General features: G+C 36.1%; 3 protein-coding genes across 6 annotated transcripts; all 3 read left to right on the top strand.

Moving 5' to 3' along the window:
- Positions 1-2,184: 2,184 nt before the first annotated feature.
- Positions 2,185-3,182, top strand: LOC125193795. The gene is made up of 3 exons (XM_048091676.1): positions 2,185-2,603; positions 2,677-2,824; positions 2,887-3,182. The coding sequence occupies exons 1-3, from the start codon at positions 2,238-2,240 to the stop codon at positions 3,117-3,119; spliced, it is 747 nt and encodes a 248-aa protein (XP_047947633.1). The 5' UTR covers positions 2,185-2,237; the 3' UTR covers positions 3,120-3,182.
- A 1,079-nt stretch (positions 3,183-4,261) lies between these two features.
- LOC125193155 (protein PLANT CADMIUM RESISTANCE 10) lies at positions 4,262-7,288 on the top strand. Of its 4 annotated transcripts, none has more exons than XM_048090901.1 (5): positions 4,262-4,456; positions 4,625-4,745; positions 5,280-5,512; positions 6,001-6,227; positions 6,909-7,288. In XM_048090901.1, exons 3-5 carry the CDS (start codon positions 5,338-5,340, stop codon positions 7,077-7,079), a joined length of 573 nt encoding a protein of 190 aa, XP_047946858.1. In that variant the 5' UTR covers positions 4,262-4,456; positions 4,625-4,745; positions 5,280-5,337; the 3' UTR covers positions 7,080-7,288. The 4 variants fall into 4 exon arrangements, with proteins under 4 accessions (XP_047946858.1, XP_047946861.1, XP_047946857.1 ...); XM_048090904.1 differs by having other exon boundaries at positions 4,625-4,713; XM_048090900.1 differs by having other exon boundaries at positions 4,671-4,745.
- A 6,139-nt stretch (positions 7,289-13,427) lies between these two features.
- On the top strand, positions 13,428-14,927 carry LOC125197283 (transcription factor CSA-like). Its single transcript, XM_048096007.1, has 3 exons — positions 13,428-13,760; positions 13,841-14,149; positions 14,228-14,927. Exons 1-3 carry the CDS (start codon positions 13,550-13,552, stop codon positions 14,392-14,394), a joined length of 687 nt encoding a protein of 228 aa, XP_047951964.1. The 5' UTR covers positions 13,428-13,549; the 3' UTR covers positions 14,395-14,927.
- Positions 14,928-17,955: the final 3,028 nt, after the last annotated feature.

A 17,955-nucleotide genomic window follows, 5' to 3' on the forward strand; every position in this document is an offset into this window, starting at 1 on the left:
TGACCAACTTAACTTTTAATTCTGATTTTTTACTCCCTAATTAATACCCTAATTATTTTTATAATCAATTATTTCTCCCTAATTGAATTCACCATCCATTCATCTAAGCTTTCATCATCATCATATCCTCTCAAAATACTTATGAGAATTTTACAGCCCAAAAATGATAAAACCTTTGGCGGGCCCAAATGATCATATTTTAAATTTAGCCCAAAAAAAATCCAAAAGATAATGTTTATGACCAAAAACGTAAAATAACCATATGTTCAGAACCAATTTTGACCTTTACTCTTTAATTTATTCAGATATTTTGTACCTTTTGATAGTTTCTTTTCCATTTCATCCCTTTTAGTTTTATGGTCAAATTTTACCTTTTGCATTTCTTAAAGAAGCTTTGTTCGGGGTGGAGGACAAAGGGGGAAGGGGGGGGCGGATGGAGTCGGGGCGCGGCGGGCGGGCTTGCGCCGCCTTTTCCCTTCCTTGCGGGCGGAACTGCCGCCGAGGCTACCCAAGTTAGCTCCGAAGCGGGTACCATATCATCGAGAGCGTTCGAAGGCAACCGACCCGGACCGTTTGCGGAGGAGGAGGAGGATGCGCTATGCCGCCTATCCGGATGTGGCCCCCCCCCCAACAATCGAGGAGCCGGACATTGTGTAGTGTGGTGAGAATTTAGATGAGAGAGTATGAGGAAAAAAGATGAGAGAATGTAGATGATGATAGAATAGATAATAGATGAGAATGTGATTTTTTTTGTGTTGGAGTTGGGGTATTTATAGATGAAAATGTGAATTTTGGGGAAAAAAATTGAAAAATAAATTAAAAGTGGGTAGAAAACGGATATATTTTTTTGGGAAGTGGGAAAATATTTTTTTTTTATTTAAAAACATTTTTTAAAATAAATTTCGAATTTTTTTTTTCAAATAAAATAAAAAAACGAAATTGCCAACGGCTATGCCGTTGGCCAATCAAAAGCTGCCACCTAATTGTGCTCAGCGGCACGGACGGACGACCTCCAGCGGTGGACGGACGAGCTTTGTCCAGCGGTACGGACGGACGAGCACCGTCCTTCTCACTGCTGCGGATGCTCTAATGGAAAGAGGTAGAGAAAGATTGGATAAATATTTGGAAGGATAAAGTGTAGATAGAATTACTTTTTTTTATCTCATTGTATCAATAATATACTCATCACTCTTATTTGTAAGGATGTTTGAGACTCTTCAACTACAGCGATAAAGAAGTTTGGAACTTTACATTCTACGAACTCTTCAACAATGAATGTACCCTAGGAACTCCATTATAATAAATAGTGGGTGATTATTTATTTCTTATATTTCGAACACTCCCCCTCAAGTTGACCATTGCCTGTTACAATTTGACGAAATTGTCAGTTTTGGACCGATTGTGATACAAGTTGAAATGTTTGTGATGCAAAAATTCAAAAATATAATATCTGAGACCAAAATCGTAAAATGGCCATATATTCAAAACCGATTTTGACATTTACTTTTTAAGCATTAGTACAATGTTTTATGTTTAAAATCAAGGTGTGATTTGAACTATATGTATATTTCTATCATCTAATATGATACTACTCCGTCCCGTTTTAGGAGTCCCGGTTGATCAATTTTGGGCGTCCCGCTTTAGGAGTCCCGGTTGAGATAAATTAATAAAAAATGCCTACAAAGTGTTAAAAATGGGTCCCAACAACCACTACAACTAATAAAAAAGTGTTAAAAGTGGGTTCCAACATCCACTAAAATATTTATTTATTGGACATTCAACTAAAAGTGGATCCCAACATTCACTACAATATTTATTTATTACGCACTAACCACTTTTTCCTTAAAACATGTGTCCGACTCAACCGGGACTCTTAAAGCGGGACGGAGGGAGTATAAACTATATAAAACCTATATAAATATTTTTTTTGAGATTATGAAAAAATTATTACTAAAAAAGATTTAAGATTATTTTAAAACTGGTGTTAACAGAGCAATGAGAGACGAGTAAGACATGAGAATAAATCAAAATAGTCAAATTTGATAAAAGACCATAAATATATGTTCTTTATTCGCCTAATACAATCAAATTTGCAATTCTTGAAAAAGAAATTATATGTGAACAATAATGATACGAAAAGAATAAAATGAGAAATGATACTCCCACCAGTTCCACAAAGATATTTTAGTCGAGAAAATGCAGCGTCTACCACAAGGCAGAAAGAGAGCAAAATTTGAATGGCTGCTTTCTCATCTTCTCTCCCACCGCAATCAATATCATTCAAATCATTCAACACCAAAGCCTTCTTCACCACTTATTCCCCACCATTTTCCAGTCCAAATATCATCTCCCATAACTCACAGAAGCTCATCGAATCCTCAGTAACCAAGTCCTACCGCATCACCACCCGCGGCCAAATCACTGACGACGACGACGATGAAATCTGTAACTTCGACGAAGCAGTTTCGCTCTTCAACAAAAGGGATTACTACAAATGCCACGACGTTCTCGAAAACCTGTGGAACAACTCCCAAGAGCCCACGCGCACTCTCCTCCACGCCATTCTTCAGTGCGCCGTCGGCTTCCATCACCTCTTCAACCATGTTAGTATGCATACTGAATACATTGAAACACATCATTCAAATTTATTTTTATGCGGGAAATGACTCTACGCAGAATCACAAGGGAGCGATGATGGAGCTCGGAGAAGGAGTTTGCAAGTTGAGAAAAATGAACTTCCAAAATGGGCCTTTTTATCAGTTTGAGAAAGAAATATCCGCAGTTTTGGAATTCATTTACCAAACGCAGATTGAACAAGCTGCGTGTGAGTCTCGCATTCTCATTCTCTGAGTTTCTAAGTATATATGATTATATAAATGTACGCAGGCACAGAAGAAGTGTGTGTTGCAATGGATCAATCTGAGAGGTCTTATCAGCTCCTTGGGGGTTATGCTGCCGGAGTGCATCTGTACCACCTGGAAATCGACCGGAGCTGGAATGCGTACATCGTTTTCAGCCCAGAAAAGTATCGCCAGAGAGCTGCTGCGCCGCCCACTATAAAGATACCGCGGCTTGAGGCTTCTGAAGACCATATCATGGAATTGGACCTAACATATTAGGTTATATGTAACCTCCTTTTCCAAGTTGATTGATTACAATATAAAAACAGCGGTCAATTTGAACTTAGTTTGTCAATTGATAAGGTTTTATGCATGTTCTACTCTACAACACACAGGTAAAAATATTTATGATATGAGAAACCGAGTGTAAGGTGACAATTTTTTATTGCCTCTGTGAGCCCCATATTATCTGCAAATTAATAAAAATCTGAAGGACGTCCACCCCTGCCATTTCCCAACCAAGGACAGATTCGATCCCACTGTAACCAGCAAATTGAAGGCGGTGAAATTAGGGTTAGGGAAGAATGATTGAAGAGTGAATGAGGCAGAATGCTAGTTAAATATATTATATTAAAATATAATTCGGTTTTTCCGTTTTTTTACCTTCGAACTGAGAAAACCAAAAATTTATACTTTCAAAACCAAACCAAACCGAATTTCAAAATTTCGGTTTGATTCAGTTCGGATATTCGGTTTTCAGATTGTTTGATCACCCCTAAATGAGACACCCAAAACGCCCAAACATGTATATTAAATCCTAAACAATCAATCTAGAACACAAATTGTATTTTGAACAAAGGTAGTTGGCAGTCAGCGGTGGACTACGACGGGAGGCGTGTGGGCGGGCGAGTGTTATCTGAGCGGGTGAGAAAGTAGAGACGGTGGTGCAGGCGGTCCGGAGTGGGTATATGATAGAGAGTAGAGACGAGAAAGAATAAATCTGAGAGCGTGAGATTGAGAAGGAGAGGATTATTGGTTTGCCTAATGGCTAATTAAGTAATTATCCTATTACTGAATTTTAAATGAATTTGACTGTTTAAATCGGACAATTAGATATTAGTGATACTCGAAATTCAAAAATATCGCTATCGCATTCAAATATGTGCTCAATATAAAAAAAATCAGGTAACAATCAACCAATATCTGAAAATTTTCTGTCGAGTTTATATCATTATTTATTCCTTATTGAGTGTAAGGAAATTCATTTCGGAAAAATTCCAGACGTATGTACTTTATAATTATAATTCTTTATTGAGTGTAACGAAATTCATTTCGGAAAAATAACAGTTATGCAATCTTTTTAAGTATTTCAGACTTGAATAAAATAAATTAAGATTTTAATCAGACTACAATCATTTATAATCTCTCTCCTCAAATTTGAAAATTGTGAACAATTCTCTGCAGTTTCTCAACTTCCACTGATTATCATTATCTCATTCAACAATGTCTATGCATTTCATCTTTTCTTTACTGTATCCTTTTCCGGCTAATTAATTCCCAAAATTACTTCCGCTCTTGCCAAATTTCAAAATTTGATCTTGAATTCTCACTACAAGGTTTATTTCCTGAATCTTGCACTTAGTTTTGTGCTTGAGATTAGATTTGGGCAAATGCTGTGTACTTTCTGGAAATTAAAGCCATATCCTTTTATTACTGCTTTTTCTTCTTTTTTCTTTTTTGTGCGCTTGTGATAATGTTGTGAGTCTTGCGATTTTTTTATTTAGATGACAGATTCGCTGCTGTTCATGATCCTGCTTGGCCTCTTGACAGATTTTTTATTGGGTTATTTACCGGTGATGCTCTTTTAGAATTCGTAAGAGAAGCCTTTGTAAAAATCTGACTGAGATACAATTTTGTTAGATTTTGAATAAATATTGTTCAATTTTTTGGCCAAGCGATTTAATTTAGGTTTACATTCCCCTAAAGGAAGTTTTGCATTGTCATTTCCCTTGGGGCATAATGATAATATCTCAATGTTCAATCTTACTTGGAACTTTTAGGGTTAAATGATTTTAGGGAAAAATTAAATTGAAGAAGTTGTCTGGGAATTATTTTGACTTTGGGGTTAGCAATAGGTCACTTGCTTTGTTGAATGGTTTTTTCATTTGTATCCACATGCCTAAATTTGTATGCTGTGTTCATAATAGGGGGTGAAATGGTGTTAATGCTGTGCACTTTGGGTGATCTTTTAAGTTTTGGAAGGAACGGTTTGCATAAATAGCATAGCAGAAGATTTCTGTTTAACAAAAAAGTTCAGTAGCCAGTAGTGAGTTGAATGCAATTTTGTCATTAAGATGAGAAAATAACAGAATGCAATTCTACATGGAACTTTGACATGATATCAGTTTTATTTGACTCTCTTCTGAATGCTTGGTGCAGATTGCTGCTCAAGCTTGTGAACAGGACAGAGCTGTGAATTCTCTGGTCTTCAAGTAATATGGTGGGCCAGAACGCATATGTTCCACCACGTTACACCCCCCTCGGGCAGTCAGATGCAGAAGCAGATGCAGTACCAATGCCTGCAGATGTTGATCCCAGACCACAACACGACAGTAGTGTTCCAGGGCAGTGGTCTTCGGGAATCTGTGCTTGTTTCGATGATATGCAGAGCTGTATGCTACTTTATGCCCTGTGATCTTGATTTATCAGAAGCAAAAAAGTGAATGAAAGGTGCTTTTTGATAGTGCTGGAGTGTTGGATCATGCCTTGCAAATTAGTGTGATATGCATGCGGTTAAATGATTAGTTATAGGCAATTGTGTGGAAAAAGTGTTTTTATGAGTTATTTTCTAATCTCAATCTATAGACCAGATATTGAGCATTGCAGTGCATTTAGCTAACTCAATGTGCTCGCTCATTAAAGAAATCGTGATTTCCTTGAGTGATGTAAGTTGCTCATGATTAGTGCTGCATGGGAATTGGTCTGCCTAAGATTTCTGTTTATAAAAGAAAAAAGGCTTGCATATGATTTCAATGCTTTATGATGCATTCATTCTGAGTGGTTCACTGAGAATATGTTTTCTGAAATATACATTGAGAATATGTTTTCTGAAATATATATTAGTCAAGTAATTGCTGGGTTGATATTATTTATGTGACAGGTTGTGTTGGGCTTATTTGCCCGTGCTATCTTTTTGGGAGAAACGCAGAGTCTTTGGGTTCTGGAACTCTAATAGGATCGTGTATGATGCATTTTGTATTATGGGCTCTTGTGAATACTCTATGCTGTGTGATGACGGAAGGTGTTATGTTGGGCGCCCCTGGATGCCTTGTTGCCTGTTATGCATGTGGCTATCGGAGGACTTTAAGGGAAAACTACAATTTGGAGGTATGACTTAATTTCTTGTCTATTCAATGTATTCGGCTTGACCATTTATGTTGATCAAAGATATTGTTTCAAGGGATACGTCTTCTTTAAGCTTCTTGGTTATGTTTCCCCTCCATTAGTTCTAAATGCCCTTCATGGACTATGTTGCATGGACATAGTATTACGTTGCATCACGACCAGTAATAATATAATCAATTTGTCTTAGAATCAGTTGGTTTCGACCAGTTAGGGTGTTATGTCCCTTGTACGGTTATGGGTTCTAGTTTTGCACTCGTAAATTTGATGTACTTCTTCGGTTCTGTTTCTATCTTTGTCCACTTGATCTTTATTTCCTGTTATTTGAGGTCTGTGTTACTATTTGTGAGTCTGACGCAAGCTAATCTAAATGAGACCCCCTTATCTGCTAGGATCGTTAACCATGATAAGTTCAAATTAAGTACATTACTCAATCAATGCATCCATCTTCAATATTTACTTTTTACAGCATGATATCACATGACTACGTTACTCAATTAATGTTGCTTCAGTTAATCAATTTTAACAGCATGATATCACATGGCCACATTAATCAATTAATGCAGCTTCAGTTACCAAGTTTTACAGCATCATACCATGTGCACGAAAGCTTTCGATAACATAAGTCTGGCATATAAATCTCAGCATCTTGTGTTTGGGATGCAGGAAGCACCATGTGGAGACTTTGTCACACATTTCTTCTGTCACTTATGCGCCATGTGTCAAGAATACAGAGAAATCCGCGAAAGATCTCAAGACCTAAATTCCAGTAGCCGGAATATGGTGGAATTGGCCGCTCCTCCTGTACAGAATATGGGACCAGCTTCACCAAAATAGACTTTTCACCCTTGTATTGTTTCTACCACTCTGAATGCTTCTGTCATGTCTTCATAATTTTTACCTCAATTTATGATATGTATTTTTAGTTAGTTAGAATTCATACACACCTCCTAGACATGTTCTTTGAAGGAGAAACGACTTACCAATTAATCTGAGCTTTGTCGTCCTTAAAATCTAATCAATCCAAACCACACATTTTCAAACAATTGCTTCACTTTAATTTGTTAGTGTATTTCACATTTTCACTAGTGTAGAGGTGTGACATACACATTGAACATTATAGCAAGTTATGAGACTATTATACGGTTCGATCCCAAATCTATTTTCTGGAACCCAGAATTGGTGATTTTTGTTTCGGTTCCTAAACAACACTTGAAACCTTGAAAGATTCAATGTTATGGAATTTGTATTACAAATTCTACAATAAATCATCTTAAATAGACAATGAACAATTGTAGAAATACTGCAAATTTTTGCAAGGTCTCGAGGCAAACTGAGACATTATTGACGAAGTTGTAGTTTTTGTTACATATGTAAATTTCTATTGTTTTCATATAAAACATAAATATACACAATTACAAACTATATGACTAATGAATAGAAGTGAAATGATAAGATATTGATAGAATTGCGAGTGTCAAGTGGTGTTGGGATTTGTAGGAGAATATTTTGCAATTTAAATAAATCAAAACATATAATCTGTTTATGTGATTATTCAGACTACATCTATTTGTGAAATATCACATATTACATGCAAAGAACTTAAATTAATTCATGTAAAAGGCATAATAAAACCCTAAATATGAATTATATGGATACGGAATTGCAATAGCGTATTCACGTGAGAACAAGTGGTACACATGTACTCCTAAAATTTACAGTACTAATATTGAGAAAACATTTCCTATAATTGCAAGTGATCTAGTGGTAAAGCTTTAGCATTTTCATTTAAATTGGCCAGTGTTTGATTCCTTGGCCTTGTGGAGTTTGGGAATTAATTTCTACTCCATCCATCCCATAATGGTGTCTCCGGTGGCGCCCCTCCCACTAGGACCTTCACTAGCCCTTTCCACAAAAACTGTCTGTCACGTCAGCATTAGCCCTTCCCATTCCACTGCCACATCATTAGCCTTTCCCACTGCACTAGCCCCTCCCACTAGGACTTCCACTAGCTCTTCCCATAATTATTCAATCTACGGACTAAAAATTTACGGAATTATTAATACGTCGAAACGAAATACGAGAAAATTCGAAAACTTCATTAAAAAAATTACATTAAAAAAAATTACATAATTTAAAAAAAAAACATAGTTTAAAAATAAAATTACATAATACCCTCGGCTCTCACTCCTCGTCCTCGTCCCCATCGCCCGTGCCGTTGCCGCCTCCGACGTCCCCGCCCCCGATCTGGACGCCATAATCATCAATGGGTGGCAGCCTTAAATCGCGCCGGCATTGGTCGACCACCTCCTTGCACAGCCTTTTCAACACCGGATCCTGCGTGTTATACCACTTCATAGTGCTCTGCATCAGGGTCTTCGTTTGCTGCGAGCGGGCGAGGACGCCGTCCTCTGGGCCTCCTGGGGCCTCCGATTCGACCTCGTAGAACCCGCTGCCATTGCCGCTTCCCCTCGCCATCCGCTGCGCAGCCTGTTGCCCCATCGGGCGCCGACGACGGCGAGAGTCTGTTCGTGGTAGCGGGGCCTCTTCCTTGGCCCGGGGAGCTCGTGCGAACCAGCACCGCTGCTGTACTCACCGTGAAGAGTTGATCTTCGTCCGCTTCCAGCCCGATTCGGCACCAATCGCAAACTTTTGCGAATCCTTGACCACGAGAAAGGCCTCCCACTTGTCAAACTCTTTGATGTTCAAATGGCTCCGCCTCATCGGGAGTCTCACGGATCGGCGATAGCCCCAGATCCTCAAAAGAGAAAGTCTCGATGTCGGCGTACTGAGTCTCCGGAACAGTACTAGGGGAATCATCGGCCAACAAATCTATATATGGCCGATACACAGAGTCCCTAGGCGTCCTCGGGCTCCGCCTCTCCATCGACCCACCCACGACATATTTGGCGGCGTACCGCCCATCCCCACTGCCCCGGGCATCATCCCTCCCACCCCCGCCATATTTGGCGGCATACCGCCCGTCCCCGCTGCCCCTGGCATCGTCCCACCCATCCCCGACATATTTGCAGGCATACCCGCTGCCCCTGGCATCATCTGACCCATCTGACTCATCCAAGTGTACATAGTGTAGAACATTTGGGGAGTCATCGCCGGCATACCGCCCATCCCCACCGTCCCCGCCATCTGGGAATTCATCCCCGCAAAATTTTCCTCCGATCCGATGGGAATCGAGGGTGTGTTTCCTCCGCTCGTGGTGGGGGAGTTTCTATTGTACTCCATTGTAGTAGAAATGAAATTTGTAGATTTAAAGAGAGAAACTTGTCAACACAAGTGGTGTGAATGAAATGAAGTTGGGGGAGCCCTATTTATAGAGGTTTTTTTTTTTTAAATAATAAAAAATAAAAATGTCGGACGTCCGACCTTCGCCACAGTGGCGGACGTCCGGTCGGACGTCGACGCGAGGGGCGAGCCCATCGCAGGGGCACTCGGGACGGGCGTGGGCGGACGTCCGGTCGCCCGTCGCCGACGGGCGAACGGGAAGGGCGACGGTGGAGACACCCTAAGAATATGCACTCTTTACTTTTTAGTTTATCCCACAGGAGTCCATTTTCTAATTTTGGAAACTGTTTTCTCTAATCAGGTGGGACTTATTCTCCACAAACAATCCTTTAATTACTTTTTCTTTTTTATCTCTCTTACTTTATTATTGGTTATTAAAATCCATGTCCAACCAAAAGTGCATACTCTTGTAGGAATGGACGAATGGAGTATTTTTGTTACATTTTTCTTTCATTATCATATACTTACTACGTTCTTTAATTTCTTTTCTCAAATTTTAGTTTCTTTATCTTAATTTGTGTCCCTTCTTTCTTTTCTCATTTTTTTCTTTCTTTATCTTGATTGTATTTGTATCCTCATTATCTTAATTTTAATTGATATGAATAGTTTGTCTTTTTCATGTCTATTTGATACTTGAGTTCTTTTACTTTAAATTCGTGGTTTATTTCTTTTACCTATTCTATTTTCCTTTCTTTAGCTCAATTTGTACACATCTTTCTTTATCACAATTCTAATTTATATTAATAAACACTATTGTCTTTCTTTTTATCTTAACTTGTACTCTTAATAAAGTACTACTATAATTATTTCACATCCCCTAATCAAATATCCTAGATACGCTGGGAAATTTTACCTTCAAGATTCATCAAGAATCAAAGTGGCTTGCAACTTCTCGTCTTACTCGAACTTTTATTTTGTTCTTAGGTTTAGGGGATGAAAATTCCTGAATGAAAACCTTAGGGCTTTTGTCTCTGGTCTATTTGACTTTGAATTAATTAAATTGAGTATCAGTTTAATTCAAGCCAAATTGCATATTATTATTAGCAACTATAGAAAATTAATATTAGTTGTATGCGCAAATCTGAAATTACGAATATTCAGGGCTTTCTCTTTAATATTTTATTTTTCGTACTTAAGATACAAATATTCATCAATTAATTAAAGTCTGCAATTGACTGAATTAATTTTTTTTTTCTAAGAGTGGTCTAGCTCAGCATTACCATTTATGTTCCTGGAATAAATTCGAACTTAAATCAAGCCATAAAAATAAATAGTAATAACTTAAAATTGGATTATACTTATAAATACCTGAATTCTATGATTCAAAATAACACAGGGTTAAAGTGTTTATATATATAAGTATACCATTTGAAGCATTAAATTGTAGTACAAGATCTAAAGTGGAAGTGTGGAAAAATGAATGGCACAGAATGGAAGAGGAGGAAAATGTTCCAAAAGATTTAAAGAGGATTATGGTTATTATTACATAGTAACTGAAAAATATAATAATAAGATGGAGGAGTCAAACAAGAAAAAGTTGTTCATTCAGTTACGCAAAACAGATACGCAAATGTCTTCCTCGTGACCATCTCAATGATCTTCCATAACAGTTTTCATCACTGCGTCACACTATATGGTCCCTTCTCTCCTCTCCTTCTTCTACATTTATTTCCTCTCAACAAACCCATTTATGTCCAAATAAATATGCATTCGTGTGGTGTGTCTCTCTCTATATGCGTGTGTGTGATTTATACCTATATTTTTTTTGTTTAATTAGATTGTAATTCATGATGATGCGTGTGCAACATTATTAGATGTTTAGTACTCCCTCCGTCCCATAAAAAATGATCCACTTTTTTTTTTTGATTTGTCTCAATCAAGACTGACTCATTTTGTAAAATGGAATACCTTTTATCTCTACTCTATTCTTTATCTCTTACTTTAATGAGTTAATCTCGCCACTTAATACATAAAATAAAGTTGATAAAATATAATGCCGCTCAAGGAAGAGGTCATCTTCCATGAGACGGAGGGAGTACTAGTACATAACATGTGTACTTCCACGCCTATTATAATTGTTAATGAATATTGAGTGTGAATACGTTTTCATACTAAAATTCAATATATTTATGATTTTATTTTTTATAAGTATCCCCATGTACTTTTATTGCTTTGGAACGACATACCTAAGTTAAGAAGGCTAGGATTCTAGGCACATTAAATTCTTGACAAGTTATATGTGTATGAGTAGAGTACAGCCATTATTGGGAACAAACAGAATATAATACAAATATAGTTTCTATAACGAGAGTAATTTGCAGTCATTAACCAATGTGTTTATTGGATGCAGTATGTTCGTCTGCAATTTGCATGTTAGTCTCTCTGTTCCACGTTAGTAGAGTCATTTTTTTATTTAGGGAAGTTTTAAGTTAATTAAGTCATTTTTATTTTTGATAAAAAGTAATTCTTCATTTTACTTTATTCTCTTTTACTTTTTTTCTCCATCCATTTAACACACTATTTTTAAATTCTGTGCGAAAAAAAATGTCTCTATTAACAAGAAACGGAGGGAGTAATAATAGTTCCATCGATTTCTTGATTGAACACCCGTTACAATACTGTCGGGCCGAAATGTGAGACCCTTGGAATTGGGGTTTCAACCTTTTTGCAACAATAGTTCCATCGATTCCTTAAAGATAACTTAGTGGTGGAGTAGATATTAAATATCTCTTGATCAATTTCGACTAATTAGAAGTCATTTCAATTCAAAGTTTAATTATCATACTATGTCCAGTCCACACTATAAAATGAGCCCTCAATAATCCAATAGAATTGTTATAATTGATATTCCACCAGCATCTATTTTGTTCAAGCTGTTCAAGCGTACTATAATTTTCAAATATAATTGACATATCATGTGCTTCAAATGTTTTAAAACATAGTACTATGTCTAAGAAGGCGTGTAAAACACAACTTAAGAATGCAAAACTTTGGTTGGTGTAAAATATGAGATTGTGCACACATTTCGTTAAATATAATTGACTAAAGCAGAGAAAAAAAAAAAAAAAAAAAGAATCACACTACCAGTATGTAGTTTACATTACCAACTAATAAGTAATAAAATAGATGAAGTAAACACTTTTCAGCTTAATAAGTACGGAGTATAATCCAACATTAATTAAAGTTATGAACATACCTTTAGATAGACGAATAAAATTAGATATCTTTATTATATGCTGTTCACCATTTATCTCGGTTAGTTACTCTTATGATTAAATAAATAAATAAAAAATTAAGTTTGGACATAAAACATGGAGTTAGGGAAATAACGGAAAGGATCACCTAATATAAAAGAAGGTAGTCAGGCAAATAAACGGCATGGGATTAAAACTTTTTTAAAAAGAATAAGGAAAAACCAAAGTTTTTATATTTTTGAAAATGAAGGAATCAATGGCGATAGGATTGGGTGCATTGAATTATACACGGAAATAGCAAAAGATTAAAGACATGTTTGATATTCATATTTTTTTTTATAAAAAGGATGGGCCTAATTGTGTGCTTAAAAGGTTAAAACAATAATACAGCAGTTTAGGCTTCCTTCTCTGGTTTCAAAAGTAGAAATCTTTTTGAAAAAGAGATTGATAATAGCGACAAACAGATGCTGTTTTTCTCTTCTCAAAAACCGAGATCAAAATAATAATAAAATAAATAAAAAAGGAGCAGTTACACACCCAAACCCAACACTGTTGTTGAATGGGGTTTCCCACCATCACCACCCACACGAGCGGTTCTCGATTTGCATGAACACACACATATACATACAATTTATCTATCTATATTTATATTCACAATTTCACACACACACACACAAGAGAGTGAGAGTTGCACGTTTTTGGATGGTTGTGGAGTTTTTATATATACTCCTCTCAAAAAGCCTGTTTCTTCCACTTCATCGTTTCAATTTATTGCATAAATAACTCTCCCTCATCTCTCCGTTTCTTGTGATGGAGCACAAGATCTACTACCCATGGCAAATCGACGAAGCAAAGAAGCAGAAAAAGGAAATTCCCCAATTCGAAGAAATGGCGCGAAAATCGAAGGTGTGTGCGAGAGGGCATTGGAGGCCGCACGAAGACGCTAGGCTGAGAGAAGTGGTCGCCCAATTCGGCCCCCAAAACTGGAATCTCATCGCTGAGAAACTCGACGGTAGATCAGGTAACTACAAATTAATCCCTATGCTAATCCAATCAACAATGAATTTTGAGTTGATTTCATTTTATTTGGTGTGTGTGAAGGGAAAAGTTGCAGATTGAGATGGTTCAACCAGTTGGATTCGAGAATCAACCGTAAGGCTTTCAGCGAAGAGGAGGAAGAGAGACTGCTGGCAGCGCACACAATGTACGGAAACAAATGGGCGATGATTGCTAGGTTGTTTCCTGGCAGAACAGACAACGCAGTGAAGAACCATTGGCATGTGATCATGGCCAGGAAACACAGGGAACACAACAGCGTTTACAGGAGGAGGAAACCCTCTTTCCCAAATCCCCAAATCCCTACTCATTCCTCTGCTAAACCCTCTCATTTCTTCACCAATCTCCTAAATGGTATGTTAACTTAGGTTTTATTAAATAAATTCAGTTTTTGTTGTGAAAAAGTTTTAATCTTTGTTTGATATCATCCAGGTGATGCAAATGTGGAGCATCAATCGGATTCCAACTCTGAAGTTTCTGCATCTGAATCAGCAGCCAACAATAGGGCCAATGTTTATTGGTGTGGGGAAGATGAGAATGGGAAATATGACAAGGGAAACATAGCATTCATTGATTTTCTTGGAGTGGGGGCCACTTGAGGTGTGTTTCCAATTTCCATGATTTCTTATTTTTGGGGCTATATTTATTAGTGTTTCTTGTTTTGGAAGGCTGGTTAGGATCCTAGTTTTTATTACAGACAGAGTGATCGAGAATTAGAAGGGAGAAAAGGAGCCAAAAACTAATGAAACAAGAGTGGTCATGTCATGGGAGTCTAGTTAGACCTGGTAAACTGCTCAAAAATGTGGAGCATTTATTGCACCTCTGTTTGGTTGTATTGCAAAAGAGAGAAACCAACAAAAATAGGTGGGATTTGCAGCAGGTTAAAAAAATATGAGGTCCCTTCACTCTATGTACGTATTGTAAATCCCATAAATGGTAAAAAGGGAAGATTTTTACTGCTGTAAAACTCATTGTATTTTTTGTTTGGGAGGCTAGATACAAAATTAATGTGTTGGCTGCAACTGCAACAAAACCAAAAGGGCTCTCTTGATTTGCATTTGTACCGTTTATGTGTGTGTTTTTAACTGAGGCTGGATGGTCAGTGAATCAGACTATTTTCATGACTTTTCAATATTGTGTCTGCTGGCCTTTGTTGACTGTGACTATGGGAATATATGGCTTTAATCCATCTTTTTCTGGGTGGTTTGTTGAATATTTTTGTCCTTTCTATGTATATATTGTTAGAGTGGGGTTGGGGTTGGGGCTGGGGCTGGGGCTGGGGATGGGGTAAACCACCTGAACAATAATTAATCATTGGTTGCTTTCATATGTTAAGTGGTGGTGAAGGTGAAAGATTAATGCTTTTCGAAACTACTATTGATATCAACACATTTGTTTTTTAATAGTAAATCACTGTCACCTTGATATGGGACATCTCTATAATTTTCTTTTAGAGATGCCTAATGTCCTGTCTATTATACTGTTTGGCAAATGAAAAAAATGGATACTCCATCGGTCTATGAATGATAGACTCGGCTTAATTTGATATGGGTTTTGAAGAAATTTAATAAAAAAGTGAATGAAGAAAGCTAGGCTTAATTTGATATGGGTTTTGAAGAAATTTAATAAAAAGTGAATGAAGAAAGCTAGGCTTAATTTGATATGGGTTTGAAGAAATTTAATAAAAGGTGAATGAAGAAAGCTAGTAGTATAATAAAAGGTAAGTAAGATAAAGTTTGTAGAATGTGGAATTCATTACCAAAAGTAGTAAAAAAAAAATAAAATATTTATTGGTGGTTGAACGAAAATGACAAAATAAAACGATTATTGAAAAATAGGAGCATTATAATTTTTAAGAGAAAAGTAAAACCACTGAACAAGTCTATTGGACAAGTTCATCTATCACCAATTGGTCACGGACTTCTATTATGGTATTAGAGTAGATCGCCAACTGTGGACTAAACAATTAGTGAGAAATGACCAACCTTATAGTTCATTTGGGCTTTAAATTTGGGTCAGTTCAATAGAGAGTTGATCCAAATCTATGTGAAAAAAAAGTCGAACTCCTCCAAGGTTCATCTTGAAGGGTTTTAGGGAATCTAGAGTGTAACTAAAAACTGACGGACCCATTATTTTATTTGTCTGGACTTTAAATTTGAGCTAGTAGATTGATTGAATGTGATCATGAAAAAGTTCAACCCATCCCAAGTTTATCTTGAAGGGATTGAGAGAGGGATGTTAACAAATGAAAGGGAAATAAATACTCTCTTCCCTTTGTTCACGAAATATTGTCCACAATTGAAAGTGTTGAATGTGTAACTGTGAAATTGCCATTTGTTTGATTTGAGGATCAATTGACAAACATCTTGACAAATGTAGTTAATTCAAGAAGTTTAGATGACATATTTTGTAAGTTGTGCATTAGCGATCTCACTACTCAATTTCATAGAGAGTATTAGTAAGTTAAAATAAAAATTAGTCATTATTCAAAGTTGACAATAGGAGATTTTGAATATTCAGTATCAACTATCAATCCTAGAATATTTTTATTTCGTTCGTTAGTTACAATATTTCCTCGTTGTCTACCCTGCTCTATTTTATGTAATAGATAAATGAATTTAAAGGTGCACTACAGAGGATTCGAACACCTTTGAACTCAGACATTAATCTTTCTACCTCTCTACAATTATGAAATACATTAAGAAAATACAAAAACTTAATATACCTCCCCTGCCTTTATACTAAACAATACTCCCTCAGTCCCAAAAAATAGATTAGTTTTTTCATTGGACCGTTCCTCAAAGTTAGACAAAGTATAAATTAGAAAAGTTTAAAACTACTAATAATGTGGACCTCACAATCCACTAACATTACTACTAATACTCCCTCCGTCCCATTGAAGATGACCCACTTTCCTTTTTAGTTTATCCCAACTAAGATGATCCATTACTTAAAATGGAAACACTTTTATCTCTACTTTATTCACTTCCTCTTACTTTACTCTCTCCTCTCAACACACAAAATAAATTTGCATAAAATCTCGTGCCGCCCAAGAAATGGGTCATCTTCCTTGGAACGGAGAGAGTATATTTTTTCTTCTCTCTTACTTTTTCTTATCTCTCTTACTTTACCAATTGCATATTAAAACTTAGTGTCATATACAATTTTATTAATTTTTGGGAGATCGAGAGATTATTTCAAAATAAGAATTACCAACATCTCCTGCTTGTTTATTTTACTATATCTTTATCCTTCCAGCCGTCTCTTCCCACTACTTCTGTTTGGTTTTAACGGCCTACTTATAGCTATTGTTAGTTCGTTATCCAGCTAGTTGGAGTTGTGAATCTTAGTGTTTATTTGTTTTCATTTTCTTTTTTCCTTCTCTATTGCTTGTTTTCATCTTCTTCTCGGCAGTTGTTCATTTCTTTCATGTCACCTAACGAGGTGCTATTGGAGGCTATTTCATCTTATTTTAATTCCAATTAAGTACTAGTATGAGATTAGTGAAATCCAAAGATAATATATATTAAAATACACAAAAAAAAAAAACCAACAATAAATAATATTCATATAAAAGGAAAAAAGAGTAATACAAATTTATGTTAGAATTTTTTAATACAAAAATAGGAGTTCTAAACTTTAGCAACTTTTTTAAAAATGAGTTTTTAAAAATTTAATTCCATTTTTCCCTTTTTTGGCAAAAAAAATTTTTCAATAGAATTTCAATACCAAATTTATCTTGTTGTGACTTTTTGTTTTATAACGAACAGTTAATAAATTATTTCAACGAAACAAGTTAAAAATCGTATGTTAAATGAATTAATTAACCATTTTGGGAAAAATTTTTTATAAAGTTTAAAATTTTAAAAAAATTGTAATGAAATTAAAATTTTTTTTAAAAATTCTTTTAAAATTAAAAAAAAATTCAATTAAATTAGATTTATTAGTATATTAAATTATAAAAAAATAAAAATTTAATTTAATCCTTGGTTAGAAAACCAGTTGGTTCGGTTGAAACCGGAAACCCTTTTATTTTTAAAAGGGTTTGGAACGGCCGGAACCAAACGTTTTTCCGGTTCCGGTTTCCCCAATTAACCGGCGGTTTTGGTTTATTTCCCGGTTACCAGGAACCCAAATTTTTTTAAAAAATTATTTTATGG

This window comes from Salvia hispanica, chromosome 6 (assembly GCF_023119035.1).
Source record: "Salvia hispanica cultivar TCC Black 2014 chromosome 6, UniMelb_Shisp_WGS_1.0, whole genome shotgun sequence".
Classification (NCBI taxonomy): domain Eukaryota; kingdom Viridiplantae; phylum Streptophyta; class Magnoliopsida; order Lamiales; family Lamiaceae; genus Salvia; species Salvia hispanica.

Coding starts and splice junctions, on each gene's coding strand:
- LOC125193795 (XM_048091676.1), top strand. CDS start 2,238: ATGGCTGCTTTCTCATCTTCTCTCCCACCGCAATCAATATCATTCAAA. Junction 2,604..2,676: donor TCCATCACCTCTTCAACCAT/GTTAGTATGCAT, acceptor GACTCTACGCAG/AATCACAAGGGAGCGATGAT. Junction 2,825..2,886: donor GCAGATTGAACAAGCTGCGT/GTGAGTCTCGCA, acceptor AAATGTACGCAG/GCACAGAAGAAGTGTGTGTT.
- LOC125193155 (XM_048090901.1), top strand. CDS start 5,338: ATGGTGGGCCAGAACGCATATGTTCCACCACGTTACACCCCCCTCGGG. Junction 5,513..6,000: donor TTTCGATGATATGCAGAGCT/GTATGCTACTTT, acceptor TTTATGTGACAG/GTTGTGTTGGGCTTATTTGC. Junction 6,228..6,908: donor GGGAAAACTACAATTTGGAG/GTATGACTTAAT, acceptor TTTGGGATGCAG/GAAGCACCATGTGGAGACTT.
- LOC125197283 (XM_048096007.1), top strand. CDS start 13,550: ATGGAGCACAAGATCTACTACCCATGGCAAATCGACGAAGCAAAGAAG. Junction 13,761..13,840: donor GAAACTCGACGGTAGATCAG/GTAACTACAAAT, acceptor GTGTGTGTGAAG/GGAAAAGTTGCAGATTGAGA. Junction 14,150..14,227: donor CTTCACCAATCTCCTAAATG/GTATGTTAACTT, acceptor GATATCATCCAG/GTGATGCAAATGTGGAGCAT.